Here is a 19809-nt window from a genome sequence, read left to right as displayed (position 1 = left end):
ACTGGACGTGGCTCTTAGTACCCTAGTCTAGTTGACATGGTGATGTTCGGTCATAGGTTGGTCTCGATGATCTTTTTCCAATCCAGTTTATTCTGTGATCGTGACCACCCGTCCGAGCCCTTTTCTCGGATTCTCGGAGGCAGCGGGCAAGATAAACCGCAGCAATGCGGTGCGGCGGCATATATGACCCGCATCTCCCAAGGGACGTGCGTGGGCCGCCACTTGCGCCTGCGAAGGGAGGCAGGGAGGGCGGCTTTGGCCGCGGATCGCCCGGGGCAGCAGGACGGAGAACCCGCGGGCTCCGGGCGGGCGCCGCTTCCGCCACGTGTCCGGCCGGGCCCGCTCGTTGCCGCGACGACGGGAGCCGGCCCGCCCCTTCCGGCCTCGCATGGCGCCGTCTCTTCCGCTGCGGGGAGTAATATGGTGAGTGGCCCCCGCCGGGGGGAGGGAGTGGGTAAGGGAAGTCGCGCCTCGGACAGGGAGCGGGGAGGCTGCTGGAGGCGCCCCTTTCTCCGCCGGGGCGGCGGCGCCGCGGGGCGCCCGGGTTGACGCGGCCTTTTGGGACCCCGGGGCCCGAGGGCTGCGCGGGGCGTCGGTGTCCGTGCGGTGCTTCCTCCTCGGAGCTCCCCGCCCTCCCCTCGAGCGCGGTCGCCGCGGGCTCTCGGGGCGGCGGCCAGCCGGCACCGCGGGCAGAGGCGGGATGGTGCCGGGGTCGTGGGGGCTGCTCTGCCGGAGGGGCGTCTCGAATGAGATAACCGGGCTGGGTCTGAGCCTCAAGAGTTTTCACTCCCCGGCACATCAGTCAGGGAACTGGGATTCACCCCAGGACAAGCACCTGCAGTCCTGGGGTGCTTGCTCCCGTCTGCCTGCCCTTGCTCCCGTCTGTCGCTGGGAACACGGGGCTGTCACTCTGTGTCTCGCTTCCCAAAGAGGAGAAGTCGTTCTTGTGGGAACGACCGCTTTGTGTGCGTGTTCATCTGGGCGGCGAAATGTTCTCTTTCCATGCTGAGTATCAATGAAGTGACATCGGTGTCAATAACAGGTGCTGTCACCTGTTGGCACTGTCGGAGCAGACGCGGGCGCTCGCTGCGGAAACACTTCTTGTGCAGCTCTTTTAGCGCCACACGGGGACCCTCAGAGGCTGAGGTGTGGGGCAGCTGCCCTCCTCGCCCGCACTGAGGTGTTGGCAGAACAGTAGGATTTAGGGAAGCTTTAATGCCAAGGTGCAACACCTGCTGCGTTAGAGCTCGCTTGCGGGGTGAGCTGTGATTAGGACGGGTTTGCACGAGGTTCTCTGGCACAGAATATACAGCATCCTTCAGTAAGCAGGGAGATGGCGCATAGTGTGGCTGGGCAAGGGACATAGTGCGGGAAAGAAATGGGTGCGAAGGCAACAGAGAGGGCTGCGGAGATGGTGAAGGGCTTGGAGGGGAAACCATATGAGGAGCGGCTGAGGTCGCTTGGTCTTTTCAGCCTGGAGGAGACTGAGGGGAGACCTCATGGCGATCTACAACTTCCTCTTGAGAGAAAGAGGAGGTGCAGGGACTAATCTCTTCCCTCTGGTGATCAGTGACAGGACCCAAGGGAATGGCCTGAAGTTGTGTCAGGGAGGTTTAGGTTGGATATTAGGAAAGGATTCTTCACCCACAGGGTGATTGGGTACTGGAACAGGCTCCCTGGGGAAGTGGTCACAGCGCCAAGCCTGACAGAGTTCAAGAGGTGTTTGAACAACGCTCTCAGGCACATGATGTGATTCTTGGGGCTGTCCTATGCAGGGCCAGGAGTTGGAATTTGGTGATCCTTGTGGGTCCCTTCCAACTCAGGATATTCTGTGATTCTGCAGTACAGCAACCTTCATAGGCAGGCAGTCCACTACCTGTTAGAAAAGCTTTCCAAAGTGTTCTGGCATCCTGCATGTCTCCGTTGAGAGATAAAATAATCATGTAATGATTTGCTAGTAAAGAAAACAATAAGTGCCAGTGTTTTGCCCCAGATAACCTAAACTTGGATCTGTAGTACTGCTTAAATTTTAATTCATGGCACACATATATTTCTCAGATAATGTAAAATACATCTGTGTTGACAAAGATGTCTGTAAGTTAATTGAGTTTGCTTTGGTGACCAGCCCATTAGGATATCTTTTTGTCTTCTGCTGGTAGTTAAAGTGTGATAGCTTAAAATCAAACCTTATTTTGTCAAACCCCAAATTGCTGTGGATCACAGACCATCCATTAATCCACAAATTTCTATTGCAAAGCAGAAGGGCTTTTCACATGGAAAGCTTATTTCTTTGTGGGAACAGCAGGATGGAGAACAACTGACTAGAAGCTTGAGCCCTCTGAGGGAAGGGAGCCAAGTGGTTTGGTTGATGAGTTGTTTGCTCCCTGTCATGCTTTCAGGAGAGGCACATAGCACCCCCTCATTCCCATCTCCTGTATGCACATACATCCCCTCCACACCAGGAAAGAGCTTATCTGCATGCCACTGGAAGTTAGGAGACGGAGCACCTACAGTGACCACATCTACTGTGCATGATTAAGTTAAGCCGTAACTGAGCTTGTTTATATCCCTCATAGTGTTATTGGCCTTGTGTCCACCACATCACAGATGATACTAGCATTGTTTTTACTTCTCTGATGGGTTCTCTTTTATAGATACACAAACAGTATTTTCCTGTTTAGTAAATCTGTTGGCTTTAGGTGGGAAGTGTGCTTTGATAAAGAAAAATATTTGTGTTGTCTGACTGTCTGTAGTAGTTTTATCTAAATAAAAGTTTCAACCCACCTTTAAGTGGTATTTTAGTATGTTTTCCTGTAAGCTTGAATTGTGGATTATGTCTAAATGAAGCTTGATTCTAAGTAATTCATCATTTTCTAATAGAATAACCATGTGAAATGGCTACCAAAATACTGTTGTATTTATTGTCTATGAGATATTTACTAGTTACACAAAAAATTAATTTTGAGTCTTTGATATAATTATGAAAATAGTTCACAAATGAATATTTTCTTTTTGCTAATTTAAACCATGTCTTAAGTAAAATGTTTTAATTAAACTGTTGAATTTGTTTTTAAGGGGACAATACATCTGTTCCGTAAATCACAGAGATCATTGGTTGGAAAGTTAACACATGAATTTAGGTTGGTTGTAGCAGATAGAAGGGTAAGTATTGCTTTAAAAATCATCACAATAATAAAAAGACATTAGCTGTGATAAATTAAAATATATTATTAAGTATATTTTGAAAATTATTCTTTGAATTTTCTAGTTGTGCTTAAAAAAAAGAATCCAGCTCTGAAGCTGGATTCCTTCCTGTGCACTGTCCCTGTTGATTAGTGTTCTCCAGAATTATATTTAATGTGTTCAGTAGAACTCTAAACTGAATATGTGCAGATGCTTTTGGGGCCAAAGTTTCGGCTCAAAAAAAAGGAACCCATTAATATAAAGTTGTACAAATCTGTCTTCAGAAGTCAGATGGCATATCTACAATAAAATGTAAATGTTATACAAGGGTGATTTTTTTTTAGACCATAAAGGTATTTTAAGCATGGTGAACAAGGGCTGTTTATAAATGAGTTTTGAAATAATCTATGAAGTTTAAAATAGAATAAGGGCTTGTTGTTCTGAAACGAGTGGTAAATTTTTGGGAGGGAAGAGAAGCCAGTTCTATTTTCATGATGAAGTCCTGCAATATTGTTTTTTAAAACCAAATAGATATATTTTTGTCTTGTAAATTTTGGAAGATGTAAAATACATATTTATTCTCATCAACAGTCCTGGAAGATTTTGCTGTTTGGTGCTATAAATTTAATATGTATTGGCTTCCTGCTCATGTGGTGCAGCTCTACAAACAGCATAGGTAGGTGACTATCCTGTACTGAAACTACAACCAACTACCATGTGTTTCTTAGCTTGTGAAGTTCTAACAGACTGAAAAAGCAAAGTTCAGCAGGTAGTGGAGGTAGGTGACTACACAGCCAGGTTCAGAAAGAGCTTCCTTTTGATTTGCCACAGTCAGTTTAGAGACATTTTTCACAGTCAAGTGTGAATGAGTGAAAGGTTTTCCCGACCTGCTGGTTGTTTGCTTCCTGCAGTATCTTCTTCATCTTTAAGACTGAAATCCAGTAGACTTTTGAGTTAGTCCTCAAACCTGTTCCTTGTATAAATATCACTGGTGACATACAGCGGCCCTCACTTGCAGTTGAATGAAGATGTTTGTAGTGTGGCAAATGGCTTAGGCTTCTTTGATTCCAGGAATGCCCCTTTTCAGTGTTTCTGTGGTATGTTGACCTTGGCTGAACATTGCCCACCAAGCTGTGGAGAGAAAAAGGGAAGAGAAGATAAGATGGAAGACAACTTTTAGGGTGAGATAAGGCACTTTACTAAAGCAAAAGGTTCAAAAGGTTGCACACTCAAAAGCAAAGAGAAAAAAAATTACTCCCTACGTCCCATCAGCAAGTGATGTTCATCCACTTCCCAGGAAGCAGGGCTTCAGCACGCGTAGCAGTTGCTCCGGAAGGCAAATGTTCTAATACCGAATGCCCTCCTCTTCCCCCTCCTTGTCTTAGCTTTTATATTTGAGCTGACATCACATGGTATGGAATATCCATTTGGTCAGTTTGGGTGAGCTGTCCTAGCTGTGTCCCCTCCCAGGATCTTGCCCACCCCCAACCCCTTGATAGGGGGGGGATGTTGAGAGACAGCGCTGATGCTGTGCAAGCACTGCTCAGCAGCAGCCAGAACACCAGTGTGTTATCAACACCTTTGTAGCTACCAGTGCAGAGCATGGCACTGCAAGGGCTGCTGTGGGGAAATGAACTCCATCTCAGCCAGACCCAGGGCAGTTTTGTATGTCTTCTACTTCCAAATAGGGGCTTCGAGATCTTCTGTACTGAAAATAGAAGGTTGAACATTTTTAATTTTTGTCACAAGTTTTCTTGTGGTTTTGAGATAGGTGAGAGATGCAAAGCAGGTAAAAAATTCTGTTGAACCTACTTTTCACTGCAATAATGCACATAAGAAATCTCCTGCTTTGGTGGGTGATGTGCTTTTGGAAGATCTCCCGACTTTTCTGTATTTAAATTCCTAGTCACAACGTAGTCACAAATGTAATACCTTTTGTATCTGGGCATTATTACATGGTTTAGTAGAATTAGGATTGCCATAATCAATCTGTTTGATGTTAAATATATTGGTGTGTTTAGAACATTCACAGAGACTTGTTCTATCAGCAGAGACGGTTTATGTAGATAGAAGATTGAAAAGAGCTGCATGAAAGGGACTTAGAATACAAGTGATTTCTGCATTGAAAAACTGTATTAATTTTTAATATTTGCTTTTTTTACAGCTTTAACTGCTTACACATATTTGACAATCTTTGACCTTTTCAGGTGAGTTTTTTTCCCATTTTGTCTTACTGTTCATTTGTGCCTGTCTTTTTATATTTCCATACACTTAAAATTTACTTACAGGTGCAAACACATGTAACTTAGTCATCAGTACAGAAACAGTAATTGGTTTAAATATAGAATAAATAAGTATAAAATTGGACATCACAATAAATAGATTATAAAAACCACTGTAGCTGTATTGAGAATGACTAGTAGCAAATCAGTTCAGTCATGGAATTCTCTGTGCAGATGCATGACAACATAAAACAGATTCTAGCATCAAACTGTCATGTGGTTGTTCACTCAGTGCATTTCCCTAATGCCAGAGTCATTGATTTTGAAGTAACCGTCAGTTTTAGCATCAGTAAACAAGGAGTAGGTAATTGTCGTTCTATTTCAAAAAAATTAATGAGCTGAGTCCCAGGCACTCTTCCCATGTGGTATTAGATATTTTTAGTGTTTTTCTTGTTTCTTAAGAAAATTATATTAAAACTACTTTTAAGTATGATAGTTCTGAACACTTTTGGTAATATTGGTAGTACAGACGTGAAATATATTCAGTTAAATTAGTCTGTACTGCATTAGAATTGTGATTTAACTTTAATGAATCTTGTACTTTTCTTACAATTTTGTATCTGCTGAGTTTTGTCATCTTGACCCAAAATACCTTTTTCACCTTGGGGGAAGTTTTGATGTTGTATTTCCTATTTGTGTAGAATTTTAGTTTTAGGAGAAGATAGAATACCCCTGGCAACTTTTCTGGGGTTGGACTAGAAGATTATTCTAACTCACAGCAATCTCTTTCAAGAGTTTTGATTTGCTCTAAGGGAGAACAATGCTCAGTAATTCTGCTGCAAAATTCAATTTGTGGTTATTTCATTTTTCTCATCTTCCTGGTTGTTTATAATAGTCTTACTGAGTATATGAATTTGCTGTTTTGTGTATGAGCAGTATTATTTCCTCTGCTTTTTCTTTCACTCTGCACAGCTGGGGATCAGGTTGTGAGGATGTGATTGTTCATCAGTTGTAGGGATCAGTTCTTGATCCAGTCTGATTTAACGTTGTCATTAATTATGAAAGGACTGCATGAAGGCAGAGATGGCATCAAATCCGTATGGATTCCTGTTTAAAAAAACTGTCCAAAGGAGTCAATAGAGTTAAAAATAGGCAAAGTAAATGAGACTCATCCTTGAAAAATTCAGGCTAGTACCATGGGGATAAAATAATTGGAATTCTAGTGTTAATTATGAAAGAAAAACGTGGAAAGAAGATAGTAAGAAAGACCTGTGGCTGTCAATGAATGGCCAGTTAGATTAGAGGTTGTATACATCAGTGCAACCAAAGAAAGTAAATCTGTTTTGGCCATATATGTAGAGCAATTAGACTGTGACAAAGAAAGGCAATACTTGGCCGTGGCCTGAGACTCAGTGTAGAGTGCTAAACTGAATTCCTGGTGTATCTCTAAAAGACGAGTTGAGTGGAAAACTTACTTTTCTTGCTGATTTCTTTCTTTTCACAGTCTTGCTGATTAGCTTCCTTCTTATTTAAATGGCCTTTCTCAGGTTACGGCATCTCTAGGCAAGTTCAAAAAGCAAACGCAAGGGGAACATTTACTGGGTGTCTAGTTTGATACTTTCCCTGGCTTTTGCTTTGTACTTTTCATTGCTATGTGTGATACCAGGCAGTATTAAGAAGATTTTCTCAAATCACCTTTGCCTGTTAGTCAGATTCTGGGGTAGCTGGTCTCGTATGCTCCAGGTCCCTTTCAGAAAAATTCATGGAGCACATGCAAATTAAACACTGGTTATGCTATTTTGTGTCAGGGTCTCAGTGGAAAAATGCATTGGATTTGGAGTTATGGTAAACTTGATTTAGGCTGTGTTATGTTCTATATTGAAGAAGGTTGGTGGTAGCCTTTGTAAGCACAGCATGCCATAAGGACAGCGTTAGGCTGTCTCCTGGTCTAGGGAATTAGATCGACTACCATTCTGCCTGCCCTTTTTATGGGACCAACTGAGACATCACCATGCAGTCTCAGCTTTATTCCCAAGCACAACCTTTTCTGGATTCACTAGGACAGTCACTGACAGTGGTGGAGGTGTTGAGTCAGGGTAAGATGTGGTCATATTTGTTTGTGGAGTTCTGATGGCTCAAATGTATTTGTAGATTGTCCAGTTTGTAAAGGCTGCAGTTATTTATCATAGTTTAATTCTCCCCCTTTTTTCAGTTTGATAACATGTCTAATAAGCTATTGGGTAATGATGAAGAAACCCAGCCCAGTCTATTCATTTGGGTAAGTACTAATAACAAGATCTGGTGTTTGATAATGCAACATTTGATATGTTGCTGACTGTCATTGCCTGGATCCCCTAACAGCCATGAGTAATAATTTGTGTGTGAAAGAGCCCAAAAATAAGGAGGGCCAAGACTGATGTTGTAAAGAACAGTTACAGAGTAGGGGAGGGACAGGAAGAAGAATTAAGAAATACTTAATTTTAAGCTGTATCTGGTAAGTGGAGTATTGACTTAAAAGAAACTGAAAATAATGCCCACTCTGTAAAACTTCCCGTTTCTTCTCATCTGTCTGCTTTTGAAGGAATTGGAAAGAGTAGATCTACCCTGCTGGTTACTGTATGGAAAAGACTCTGTTTGATGTTCAGTGTTCCTAAACTTAATTCTCAAATTTCAGGTTTGAAAGGTTTGAAGTTCTAGCCGTATTTGCATCTACAGTTCTGGCACAGCTTGGTGCTCTTTTTATACTGAAAGAAAGGTAAGTTGTGTACTGTTTTCTTTAATTTTTTTGTAATGTATGAAGATATTCTTCACCTGGAGGGTGGTTGGGTGCTGGAACAGGCTCCGCAGGGAAGTAGTCACAGCACCAAGCCTGACAGAAGCATTTAGATGATACTCTCAGGCACATGCTGTGACTCTTGGGGATGGTCCTGTACAGGGCTAAGAGTTGGACTCAGTGATTCTTGTGTTTCCCTTCCAAATCGGCATATTCTGTGAATCTGTGATTCTGAGATAAGGTCCAGATGGAGCAAAAGCACATGCATTCCAGAAGTGCTATTTTAGAGATATTTTAGAAAAAGATTTTTTTAAATATTGCTAAACCATACCACTTACTTACATTTATTACTCTACATGTAGGGTTTAGATATAATGATAGGAATTGATAAATATAATTAAACAGCTCTCAAGAGAAAGTTTCAATGTCTTTAATAATATATTTTTCCAAAATGTTGGGTAATTAACTTAATGCATTTCCTTATGCATCTTCACTTTTTAAATTCATTAACAAGTAAAACTGTTTTTAATTATTTTTTCTCTTCTGTTACTTAGTGAAGTAAAGCAGCTACATAATATATTAAGAATCTGAATGTTTAAACTATCAACTGCTTCACTCTCGCAAAATTTGCTCATATATTAATTTGACATACCATCTATGATTGGAAGCATTTGTGTTTCAGGAGGTTAGCTTAAAAAATTATTTTAGTGTTTAAAGATGAAGAGGCTTTTGTTAACATCTGGAATTTAAAACTGGGGCAGTGTACCATCCCTTTTTCTATTCAAGGGCTCTGTTTTCTATGTAAAGGGCTATGTTAACAACTTAGCGATTTTATACTATAAGGTTGGTCTGTTGTACAGACAGTACACTGGAATGGACCCACTGATCGTAGGCTTTTCTGTTACATCTCATTTGGTAATTTACCAGTGCGTAAAAAAAAAAAGATCAATGTGTCTTCCACAGTGTCCAGTGTCTACTTTATTTGACCTTACTTAGTGAGAGGCTGTAAGTCAGAAATTTCAGACTTAGTTTTTTGTGGTCACCAACAGTGGTGCTGGTAGCAGTAGCAGTATTTCTTGCATGTTCATTTACAAGCATCTTTTTATCATGTAGGCAGCATTCATGGTAGCTAGCACCTATGTAGCACAGTTTGGAAATATCTGGAAAATCTAAATTACATCTGCTTTGATTCAGTGTTAAATGCTTTCGTTGCTTGTAAAAATTGCTGTGTTTATCTAAGCAATTCATTTTTTTCAGTGCTGTATCCGTTAGTTTTTGTTTATGAATGGCATATACAGAACTATAAAAATACACTTCAGGTTTCAAGGTTTTACTGTATGAACATAACTCAAATTTTCAATTATTTTTGTAGTGCAGAGCGGTTTCTGGAACAGCCTGAGATACACACGTAAGAAATTATTTTGACATGTAAAATGTGTCCGTGTCCCTTTATGTTTCTAATTCTTAATCTATCATGTGTTAGTTATGCAAGTACATTCAACACCAAATTGCTTTTGCTACCTTGGCATTTGTTTCAAACTATGTGCAAGCTGTATTGTGAACAGTTTTTTCAAGATACAGTTGAAACGTAATTCTGATGCTCTCTTAAATAATGATTTAACTATATGTTGCTGGGTTTTCTAGTTTAGTTACTCTTATTTCTTATCGAGACCTCTTAAGAGGCCTGGTGTGTTGAGGGGAAGGATGCTGTGGTCATGAGGGAGCTGAAGGTGTTGCAAAGGTCATGAAGACTATAAAGAACGTGTGGAGAGGAAAAGAAGGTGTTACATGGTGAAAATCTGGGACATGGGGTGTATGGTGAAGTTGTAGTTCTAGAAAAAGGATAGGGGCATACTGTAGGAAACTAATCTTTTTAGCTGTGCTGATGAGGCGACAATTTATTCATATCTTCAAAGGACAAACATATGTAATTAGTTAAGAACTGTTATTCAACATTAGGTACAGGCTAATGTGATAACAATAACGTACAAAGTTCAGTGATCTCATATAACCCTTACAGTGGTAATACGCTGCCAGTTATTAAGCATTACACTAGTTTATCTTACTCTTGCTTTCAGCCTCAGTGAAAAATACCAAGCAAAGTATTTTGGTATTGTTTCTAGTTATTACAGCTTGATGTAATTACTGTAGTTTTACTATACATTTACATATATTTATATATAGTTTTATATAGCTTAATGTAGTTTGTGATGGTGTGAAATTAAGATACTTATTTTCCCCTCCCTAGGGGACGACTGCTGGTTGGTACTTTCGTGGCCCTCTTTTTCAACTTATTTACAATGCTTTCCATTAGGAATAAGCCTTTTGCTTATGTCTCTGAAGGTATGTGATTAATTAAACCATAACAACAACTGAAATAAGATTTTAATGTTCGTATTTTTATTAAGATATAACTTGTCTGGTAACTTTCTTAACTAGGGGGCATATATTGCTATTATAACCTTATGCAGTTTAAAATTGCCATCTGACTTTCAACTCTAGTTTGCTTATAAGGCTCTGAGTAGAATGTAGTCGTTAGTATGATAAATTAAGGGTCATTTTAATGTTGAAGTATCCTTCATTTTCAGTCTTTTGGATTCAACCAGTGAAGGTCATCTGACAGATAGCAGAACTTGGAAGACATTTTATGGATATATTAATGGATAAAAATAATGTAATAATTCTTCTTAATAGCTCTTTTACATTTTCCATTGTGAGTTAGGCTTGCATTCATTCCATCTAACTGTAAATTGCTTATAGTAATAATTATATATTATACATTCTACTTTATTTTACACAAAAGATAATGGTTATAATCTGCAATTGTATTTGTATTTAATCAGTTCAGATTATTACAAGATGGGTGTTTTACTTACTGCCTGGAAAAGTCAGTTTGGTTTTTTTCACATGCCAGTGAATCTATTGAGATACATTTACTACTTCACAGTGTATTTATTGGATTCTTTCCTTAAAATAAAACTTAGGTACTTTAAAATGGATACCTTTACTTGCAGTAACTTTATTACCCTCTTTCTTTTGCAGCTGCCAGCACAAGCTGGCTTCAGGAGCATGTTGCAGATCTTAGCAGAAGGTAAAGCTTTATACTGTTTTTCAAAATTGTTAGCTTCTGAAAGGCAATGTTGGTTTTGTGTGTATAATTACAATTTGCATAGGTATTGAGGCATAAACTGTTGTATTAGAGCTTTTAAAATAGCTTTACCTACTCTAGGTTTAGTGTATGAACTCTGGAGCAAACATTGTCTGCCATATTTCCCAGATACATCAATCTAACAGAAATACATCTTTCTGGATATTTTTCCTTTTGAATGTATGTGTTCAGTACATTGTATGTAATTCTCCTTGAATGAGACGAGGAGAACTAGCATTATCTTGTACATGCTTGAACTGCATTTCTCAATATTCATTACCTGAGTGATATATTTTGTAGTAATTTGTGTTTATTTACTGTGTGGGCTGGGCAAATGACTGAGATGGTTGAGTTTAAATATGATATATGAAACAGGTTACTCACAGAAACATAGCTATGGAAACTCCTCATCTGTCCAGCAGGACACTGGACACTGTGTCTTCCAGGGACAGAAGCAGTGTTGCTCATTCATCTTGTCTGTTAACTCTCTTGCTTGTATTGGATATCTGAACCATTGTTTGCATATAATTTTGTCAGATGTCAGAAACGTTTATTTTAATCCATACATATTCTTCCAAGTATCTGTCAGTATCAAAATAAGAATGTTAAAGTATATTGTAAAACATGTTAACTATGCTTCAAAGTCCATCTGTTTCTGGGTGTTGTGATCTTATTTCAGTTGAGGAAAGCAGAGAACACTGACTTGTTAAACAGAATAATTCATATTATATGGGCATCAGAGCCAAATTCTGCAAAATAGCTTTGGAAGACTAATAATTGGGTTGCCCAAGTACCTGGAGTTGCAATATAAAAAGGAAAAAAAAAAAGTTGGATAGAAATCACAGACAGTAGTAGAGTTTTTCTTTTATCAATGTAGAAAGAAACATGGTGTGATGAGGAAGGACACTGATGGGTAACTTGCAGGGGTCTGAGATCAAGAGTGTAGAATTATTACAGGGTTTTGAGATAACCTGAATACAATTATGTCAATAATAATAATTAAAAAAAAAGAATTAGTATGTATACAGCAGCTGTTTCAGATGCCTCATGTGGAGCAGTGCTGATTACAAAATATCTGCACCTGTATATAATTATGTTGATTAAGATTCTTACAGGAACAGGCCAGCACATGATGTCTAAACATAGGTTGGCTCTAAACAGAACAACAAGATGTTTCATTTTGTCCCTGCCTTTAAATTTTCCATGACGTGACATGCAGTTGTATTAACTGGGAAGTACAGAACCTCCTTTCTGTCTTCATTTTCCCATTGATAGGAGATAGCTGTAAATAAGTAACTTTTCCCAGTGTTCCCTCATGGGTTTTTTTTGGTCTTCTCTTATTCAGCTAGCTGGTCTTCTTACTCTTTTCAGACTCCATGAATTAGTTAGCTTTGGCTTTAGAACACTTTTGCACAGTATGGTGGCAGATGGATTGTAGACTAGTTATATGCAAACCCCTCAAGACTTAAATATATGTAAGAACAGTATCTGAACCTGTAAAGTACTTGTGTTGCATATGGCTGACACAGCCAGCTGAGTTACCAGAAAAAAAGAAACTGGCACAAGATGTGTATTTTAGTGTGTAGAAAAACTGCATAAAGATTAGCATAATATAATGTTTTATAGATGGGGAGATAGATTTAAGGCAAATTTTTTTTAAGATGGAAGAGTCAAGTATTAAATATGGGAAGAATATGACATGGATCTAAACTTGATTAATCTTTGCTGACAGCAGCCTTTAAGCAGAATTAGAAGGGCCTTTACAGTACTCATCATACGCTGTGACAGCAAGGTGTGTTTGAAGTCAAATGCTGAAATAGTGGGTGTAACTTTTGGGTTTTGAAGTAATGATGAACAACTGGCTGACAACTGCTTTTCCTGTTTTGTTACAGTATTTGTGGAATCATCCCAGGATTAAGTAGCATCTTTCTGCCACGGATGAACCCTTTTGTCTTGATTGATATTGCTGGAGCTCTAGCTCTATGCATTACATATATGCTCATTGAAATCAAGTAGGTACAGTTGTTGTTTTAAAAAAGTAACTCTTTTTGTATCTGTGGGAAAGTACATTTTTTGCATGAAAGAAATGATCTCATCTAGAGCTGTATTTTGTATGAATGGCATTGCAACTCCACAAATGCATTTGCCTATTTTCCAAGATGTATGGTTCAAATGAGATTAGTATGTGTAATATTCTATAACTGTATATAACTTAAAAGAATAAAAAAGAATCATAAGAAAGTAATCCTGCCTTTCAAAAATGTAAATAACAGTTTTTCTTTAAAATTGCTCTTTCTCTCTAGCAATTATTTTGCTGTAGACACAGCCTCTGCTATAGCAATTGCTTTGATGACATTTGGTACCATGTATCCCATGAGTGTCTACAGTGGGAAAGTGCTACTCCAGGTAAGGCATTGTCACAAAACAATGGGTTTTGTGATTTCGGTTTTGTTAAATGTCCTCATTAAAAAAAGCAAACAGACCTTAAAATCTGTTTTAAGCATGTGAATAGGAAGTGTTCCCATGGAAATTTGTGATGTGCTATAAGAATTTTAAAGGCAGTGGAAATATGCATCATGAAGTCATAAGAATTTATTGTTTAATGCCATTGGTTTCTTGTGTAGGTAGACCGGACTTAAAGGCTCTCTTATTTAAACAAGGCCAATTAGTCTTTATTATAACTTTTTCTTTTTTTTTTCCCTCTTCTTTTTGAAGACAACCCCACCTCATGTGATTGGCCAGTTGGATAAACTTCTTAGAGAGGTAAGCCAGTGTATAATACATAGCACAGTGTGCACAGCAAACTAAATAAGCATTCAAGAATGTGAAGAGTTTTTCCTAGTAGAACAAGAAGAGTGCTAAAAAATTGGTTTTTTAATATTATTTTTTAGCTGCATGTAGAAAATATGAAACTTGCTTTCAAAGATAAATAGTGAAATTCAGGTATCTGGAACAAATCTGTTCAAGTAGTGAAGTCGGTTTTTATTTAAATTTGAGCTACCACTGAAGTGGTTTACAAATGTGAGTTAGAGGAGGAAAAGGAGTACAGGCAGCTGTTGACTTACAGCATATTGAGTTGAGAACATACAGCAGTTTGTCAGCAAGACTTACTTGAAATAAGTTCCTTAAATCTTTTTTTATTGATTTGGATGTCTAAGGATAGAAAAGTAGTAGATGAGCAATAGTGGCATTAGCAGATGTCATCTGTTCTGTGTATAGAGCTTTTATTTCACTACTGAAAATTATGTATTATTCAGTTGTTTGCATAAAAGTACATTTCTAAAGGGACTTGAAACTTATAATTTATTTTCATATTTCTGGATGTTTGTGTAAAATTAGGTTTCAACTTTGGATGGTGTACTGGAAGTTCGAAATGAGCATTTTTGGACATTAGGTTTTGGCACTTTGGTAAGTCATGTCTGTTATCTTTTTAGCCTTTAAAAAAAAGTCATCAGTTACTACTTTAAACTTTTTATTTAAATAAAGATATTTCTTCTAAAAACTTAACTATAAAAAAATTGATCGAGTCAGTATGCAGTCCTTGTGCTTTATTGCAAAACTTCTCTTCCCCTGCCCTTTATATTTTTCAAAAGCACTGCTATTGGGTAATATTATTAATGTATACTGCAGTTCTGGATTAAAGCATGCATTTTGCAACTATAGAATTTCTTTTGTATTTTGACAGTGAAGAAAATCCCAAACAACAGCAAAAACATTTTTCAAATGGTGTGTTAGTATAAATGTCTAGAAAAAGAGAAGAAAACTGTAACCCTTCAGGTACTAAAAGTCTACAGTAGACAGTAGGATTGTATTTTTTCAGCATTTCTGGGGGAGAAGGTAGAACAAAACCACTAGAGATGTGTACCAATAAAAAAAAAAAAAAGAAGGGTTTTTTGGTTTGGGTTGGGTTTTTTTGGTGTGTTTTTGTTTGTTTGTTTGGGTTTTTGTTTGTTTGGGTTTTTGTTTGGTTTGGTTTTGGTTTGGTGTTTTGGTTTTGGGTTTTTTGTTTGTTTGGGTTTTTTTGCTGATACAGAATGATCCCACAGAACTTGGTTATTTATAAGTTGATGCAGGGATGTTGTGACAGCTGGAAAATTAATACTCTTAGGATATTTCTCTACTTCTGAATTCTTCCAGTATGCTACCCTTCTTAAAAAAAGAAAAAGGCTGCAGTTCCTACTTACTTGATGTGAAAATAGCTTTCAGTTTACTATTCTGTCACCCAAAATACTGGATCACAGCACTGTTGGATTGATGACAGATATTTACAAGAACTTTGTGTGCATATTTAGCTATTGGCATCTTCCAGATTGTAGTAGAAACCTCCTGAGACCTGGATATGTTTTCAACTGCACCATCTGATGTAAAAATGGCTTGTACGGCACAAACCGTGAACCATGTTCTTTATTAAATATGTGCTGAAAAAGCATGTGAGGGGTTCTGTGTTGTGTCCTGCTCTCTTCTGCAGCAGTAGATCAAGATCAGTGAGATAATGTTACTAAGAGGAAGGTAGGGGGAGCCTGCAGTTACATGCACATCCAGGGAAAGCTGTAGGCCTGAGCTCCACACAGCCATTGCCTCTGTTCTTGCTAATGGTCCCCATTTGAGCCTGTTTGCCATGCACATTGTCCTCTTGCCTGCTCCAATAACACAGTGATGACACTTTTGCCTCACTTTGGCATATGAAGTTCATCTGCACTTTGTTCTTCTTTTGAGCCATTTTTTCTCCCCAGCTGTTGTCTTTCCTGCCATCACATGTTGTATTGTATAGTTTGGTTTTAAGACTCACTTTTCTTGAATTATGATCTTGATATGCTCATAAGAGATCGAAGCATTAGGAAAGTTCAAAATGTATCATAATTATGGAAGTATGTATTAAAGTTCTTAATTTAGTCAGTAGTCTCCACTGCAGAAGGTCTTGCCATAATTCTCTGCAGGATAAATTACTTCTTCTTGATGCATAGAGAGAACCTTTATTGAAGTAACAGTTAACAGCCAACTTATTTTTGTCACTTTCTAGGCTGGATCAGTACATGTCCGAATTCGGAGAGATGCAAATGAACAAATGGTACTTGCTCATGTCACTAACAGATTGTACACGTTGGTCTCTACTTTGACTGTTCAGATTTTCAAAGATGACTGGATCAGACCTACCTTATCATCTGTGCCTATTGCAAACAATATCCTGAACCTTTCGGATCATCATGTTATTCCAATGCCATCTTTGAAAGCTGTTGATAATTTGAACCCTGTTACGTCCACTCCAGCTAAGCCCAGCAGCCCACCACCAGAATTTACTTTTAACACACCAGGCAAAAATGTGAGTCCAGTCATCCTTTTAAACACTCAGACAAAGCCCTATGGATTGGGCTTTAATCATGGATCCACACCCTACAGCAGTGTACTCAATCAAGGACTTGGAATACCGGGGATGGGAGCAGCTCAAGGATTCAGGACTGGTTTCACAAATGTCCCAAGCAGATATGGAACTAATGCTCGTGGTCAGCCCCGACCATAATAAACACCATTATTTATTGTACTTAAGGGTATTGACTTAATTCTTTTATTACCCAATTTTTATAAACATTTGGAATGTCAGATCATTCTAAATGGCTGGGAACAAGTGCATTGTTCATATTCATGAAATGGTTAAATTGCAACTTTTTTCTTTGCATCAGCCTGTGTAATGCCACAGATATTTTTCAGACTTATGATACTTTACAAGTAGTTTTTATAGAGTGTCTATTTCTACTCATCTTTTTATCCACTTTTCTTCATTCACCCAAGAATGTATTGAGACATAGCACAACTCCATAAGAGAGTAGAATTGTGACCAGGTAGCATTTTTTTTCTAATGCAAATTGCTTACAGAAATACAAGTCCCAATTTTCAGAGATGTTTTGATTGCTTTATTAAGCCATCTTTTGGCAAAGTCACAATTAGTTTTTGGTTGCAGAAATCCATCAATATTTGTATTGTGGCCATTGTGAAGACAATCTGGCATTTCAGATTGTAATTAATTTTGCGAGACCATGTTTTTACATTTTTATTGATGCCTTTATAGAAATTCAGATGGTTCAGCAACCATTTTCTAGTTGTAAGTATTTCATATTCATCTCTGATATTTCTTCCTTTTTGGTTTAACTGCAAAATTATCTAGCAATATACTGGGAAATAAAATATTTAAAACCTAAAAGATTTTACAAGCACCTCTTTTTTACAATTAACCCTATTTAGGATACAGAGCAGATGACTGTATTGTTTCTGAAGCCAGTAGTTAATTTTTGACTATGGAAAGTATTCTGTGATTTAATTGTGACTTTGTATTTTTCCTCTTTGTATTTTTTCTCTAGTTTCAGGGGGAAAAGTATCTATTTATATTCCTGGTTTATATCCAGAGTGCAGATTGGTGATCGCTGACAGTTCTCAGTCACTGCTGGAGTGCTTGACCTTTGGGGCACACTTGGAACAAGACCACTTACCTTGTCTCTGCTTTTGCATTACTGTTCTGCTGTACATCTAGATGGCCATATTTCTTCAGGGCCTTTCTCAGATAGCTCTTTCCTCTGGCTGTTTTCTTTTTCTTCACTGCTCTGACAACAGGGAAAGGCCTTTTAGAAATACTTCAATTTTTTCTGTTTTCCTGTGTGGTATCTATCTTATGATTGCTCCTCTGCACATTCTTCTGCATCTCTTGGCTGTTGAGGAATGGATTGCCCATTCCTGTTGTTTCACTTGCAACTCAGGGTGCTATATACTGGCTTACACCTTGTTCATTTGTATACTAAGTGGTCTCTCCATTTGTCCGAGGTGGTTACATGGAGCTGTAGTATCTCAGGGATTCCAAAGATATTATGTTACCTGAAGATAATGGCTTTGATAAAGAAATCATTCTCTTGTACAACTGAGTGGAGAAAACAGTCTTCATTTTAATTTTAAAGATCTGTGGCCTCTTCACACTGGCTGAGAATTTCTTTTTCTGCATAAGAACACTGCATTCCTCTTTTTTTTTTTTTCCTCTCCCTCTCCATTACCTGTGTTTCTCCAGCCAGTGCATGGAGAAGGGTGTCATTCCTGCAAACTCTTGTAAAAGCAAGGTGACATTCTGCATTATGGTATCTTGTGGGGATATTTTAGACTGGGAGTAATGTCCAGACTGCTACTGGGATACAATCCATGTAAGTTACAAGTAGGGAATCTAGTTCTGTACTTCATTTGCAGCAAGAGTGACAATTTCATTGCTGTTTTAGAAAATGTAAAGACCTGGAAAACTTGCATTTAAAGATTACAATGAACTTATAAAGATTGGCTCTGTTTTCATGAGGTCAGTATTAACTCAGTAATCACCTCTGTTTCATTACCCTGTCTTTCTGTGTGGTCTATTACATGTGCCATTGCTGCATGGAAATTCCTGAAGTACAGAACACTTGAACAGATTCTCTGTACCTCTTGGGTGCTGAACTAGACTGCACTTTCTACAGCATCTGCAACACCTTAGAGCCAGCAGAATGTTTACAATATACTACTCTTGTGTGGCCTATTTGAGAATTGTTCCTTACTCCAGTTTCATAACCAAACACGCGCCCTTTTTCTGACATTTTCAATACATTGTATTATATTGATTGCATGCCTACTTGTTTTTAGTAGAAAATTAAAGCTCCATTTTATGAAGCTGATCTTTTATTTAAAATCAGAAGGGAGGGTGAGAATCCCAGAATTCTGAGTGCAATATAATCACTTTAACAAAAATATTTTTCAGAGTGGTTGTTTACAGTATATATCACATGTGCAGATGATAAAGATTCTTTTAGAGATTAGAATAGCTTTTTAGCTGTGTAATTGTTGTGAATATATTAAGAATATTTGTTAAATCAGCACAGAGTAAAATGTCTCCTTTTATATGAGGAAAATAAAGTCAGTGTAATTCTTCAATGACAAGGAAAAAGTGGTAATTTGTGTACAAGATTTTATAGTTATCTTTTTATATATATTGATTGTTTAAGTGATGCTCTCGGGTGATACATCAATCTCAATGAGCAGATGCATCAAACTTCAGAACTGTTTTGATGGATCTGCTACCAATGTTCACTGGGTCCTTGGAATAATTCTACAGACAGTATTTTTACTGCATTTTGTCTTTAACTGTATTTTGCTCTTAGGTGGTCACATCTAAATGTTTATTTGCTATGTGGCGAATAAGAATTGTGAATTTATATCACCTTCATTCCTAATGATAGGAATACTGCCCCAGCTAGAGAGAAAAGAGGACTGGTACTTGCTGTCATTTCTATCTGTCAGAGAATTTGGCATCCTTATTCTCTTAAGTTTTTTCAACTTGATTGAACAGGAAAATTTCACTTTTAGGTAAATGCATCAATTAGAGAGTTTGAGGGGCATGTACTGTTATTCAGACTTAAGATTCTTGTGAGCAGCTGTGCTGTCCTGATTCAAAAGGAGCCAGAGCACCTATTACAACATAAATA

General features: G+C 38.3%; 1 protein-coding gene across 2 annotated transcripts; it reads left to right on the top strand.

Annotated features, from left to right (window-relative positions):
- The first annotated feature begins 354 nt into the window (after nucleotides 1-354).
- SLC30A6 (solute carrier family 30 member 6) lies at nucleotides 355-19255 on the top strand. Of its 2 annotated transcripts, none has more exons than XM_027641536.1 (14): nucleotides 355-423; nucleotides 3076-3162; nucleotides 3775-3859; nucleotides 5348-5390; nucleotides 7618-7683; nucleotides 8080-8160; nucleotides 9551-9586; nucleotides 10427-10521; nucleotides 11221-11269; nucleotides 13219-13338; nucleotides 13630-13732; nucleotides 14042-14089; nucleotides 14666-14734; nucleotides 16452-19255. In XM_027641536.1, exons 1-14 carry the CDS (start codon nucleotides 421-423, stop codon nucleotides 16842-16844), a joined length of 1278 nt encoding a protein of 425 aa, XP_027497337.1. In that variant the 5' UTR covers nucleotides 355-420; the 3' UTR covers nucleotides 16845-19255. The 2 variants fall into 2 exon arrangements, with proteins under 2 accessions (XP_027497337.1, XP_027497336.1); XM_027641535.1 differs by having other exon boundaries at nucleotides 16347-17516.
- The last annotated feature ends 554 nt before the right edge of the window (nucleotides 19256-19809 follow it).

Source organism: Corapipo altera, unplaced genomic scaffold, assembly GCF_003945725.1.
Source record: "Corapipo altera isolate COAL_440 unplaced genomic scaffold, ASM394572v1 48b, whole genome shotgun sequence".
Lineage (NCBI taxonomy): Eukaryota > Metazoa > Chordata > Aves > Passeriformes > Pipridae > Corapipo > Corapipo altera.
This window is presented reverse-complemented; position numbering and strand designations above follow the sequence as displayed.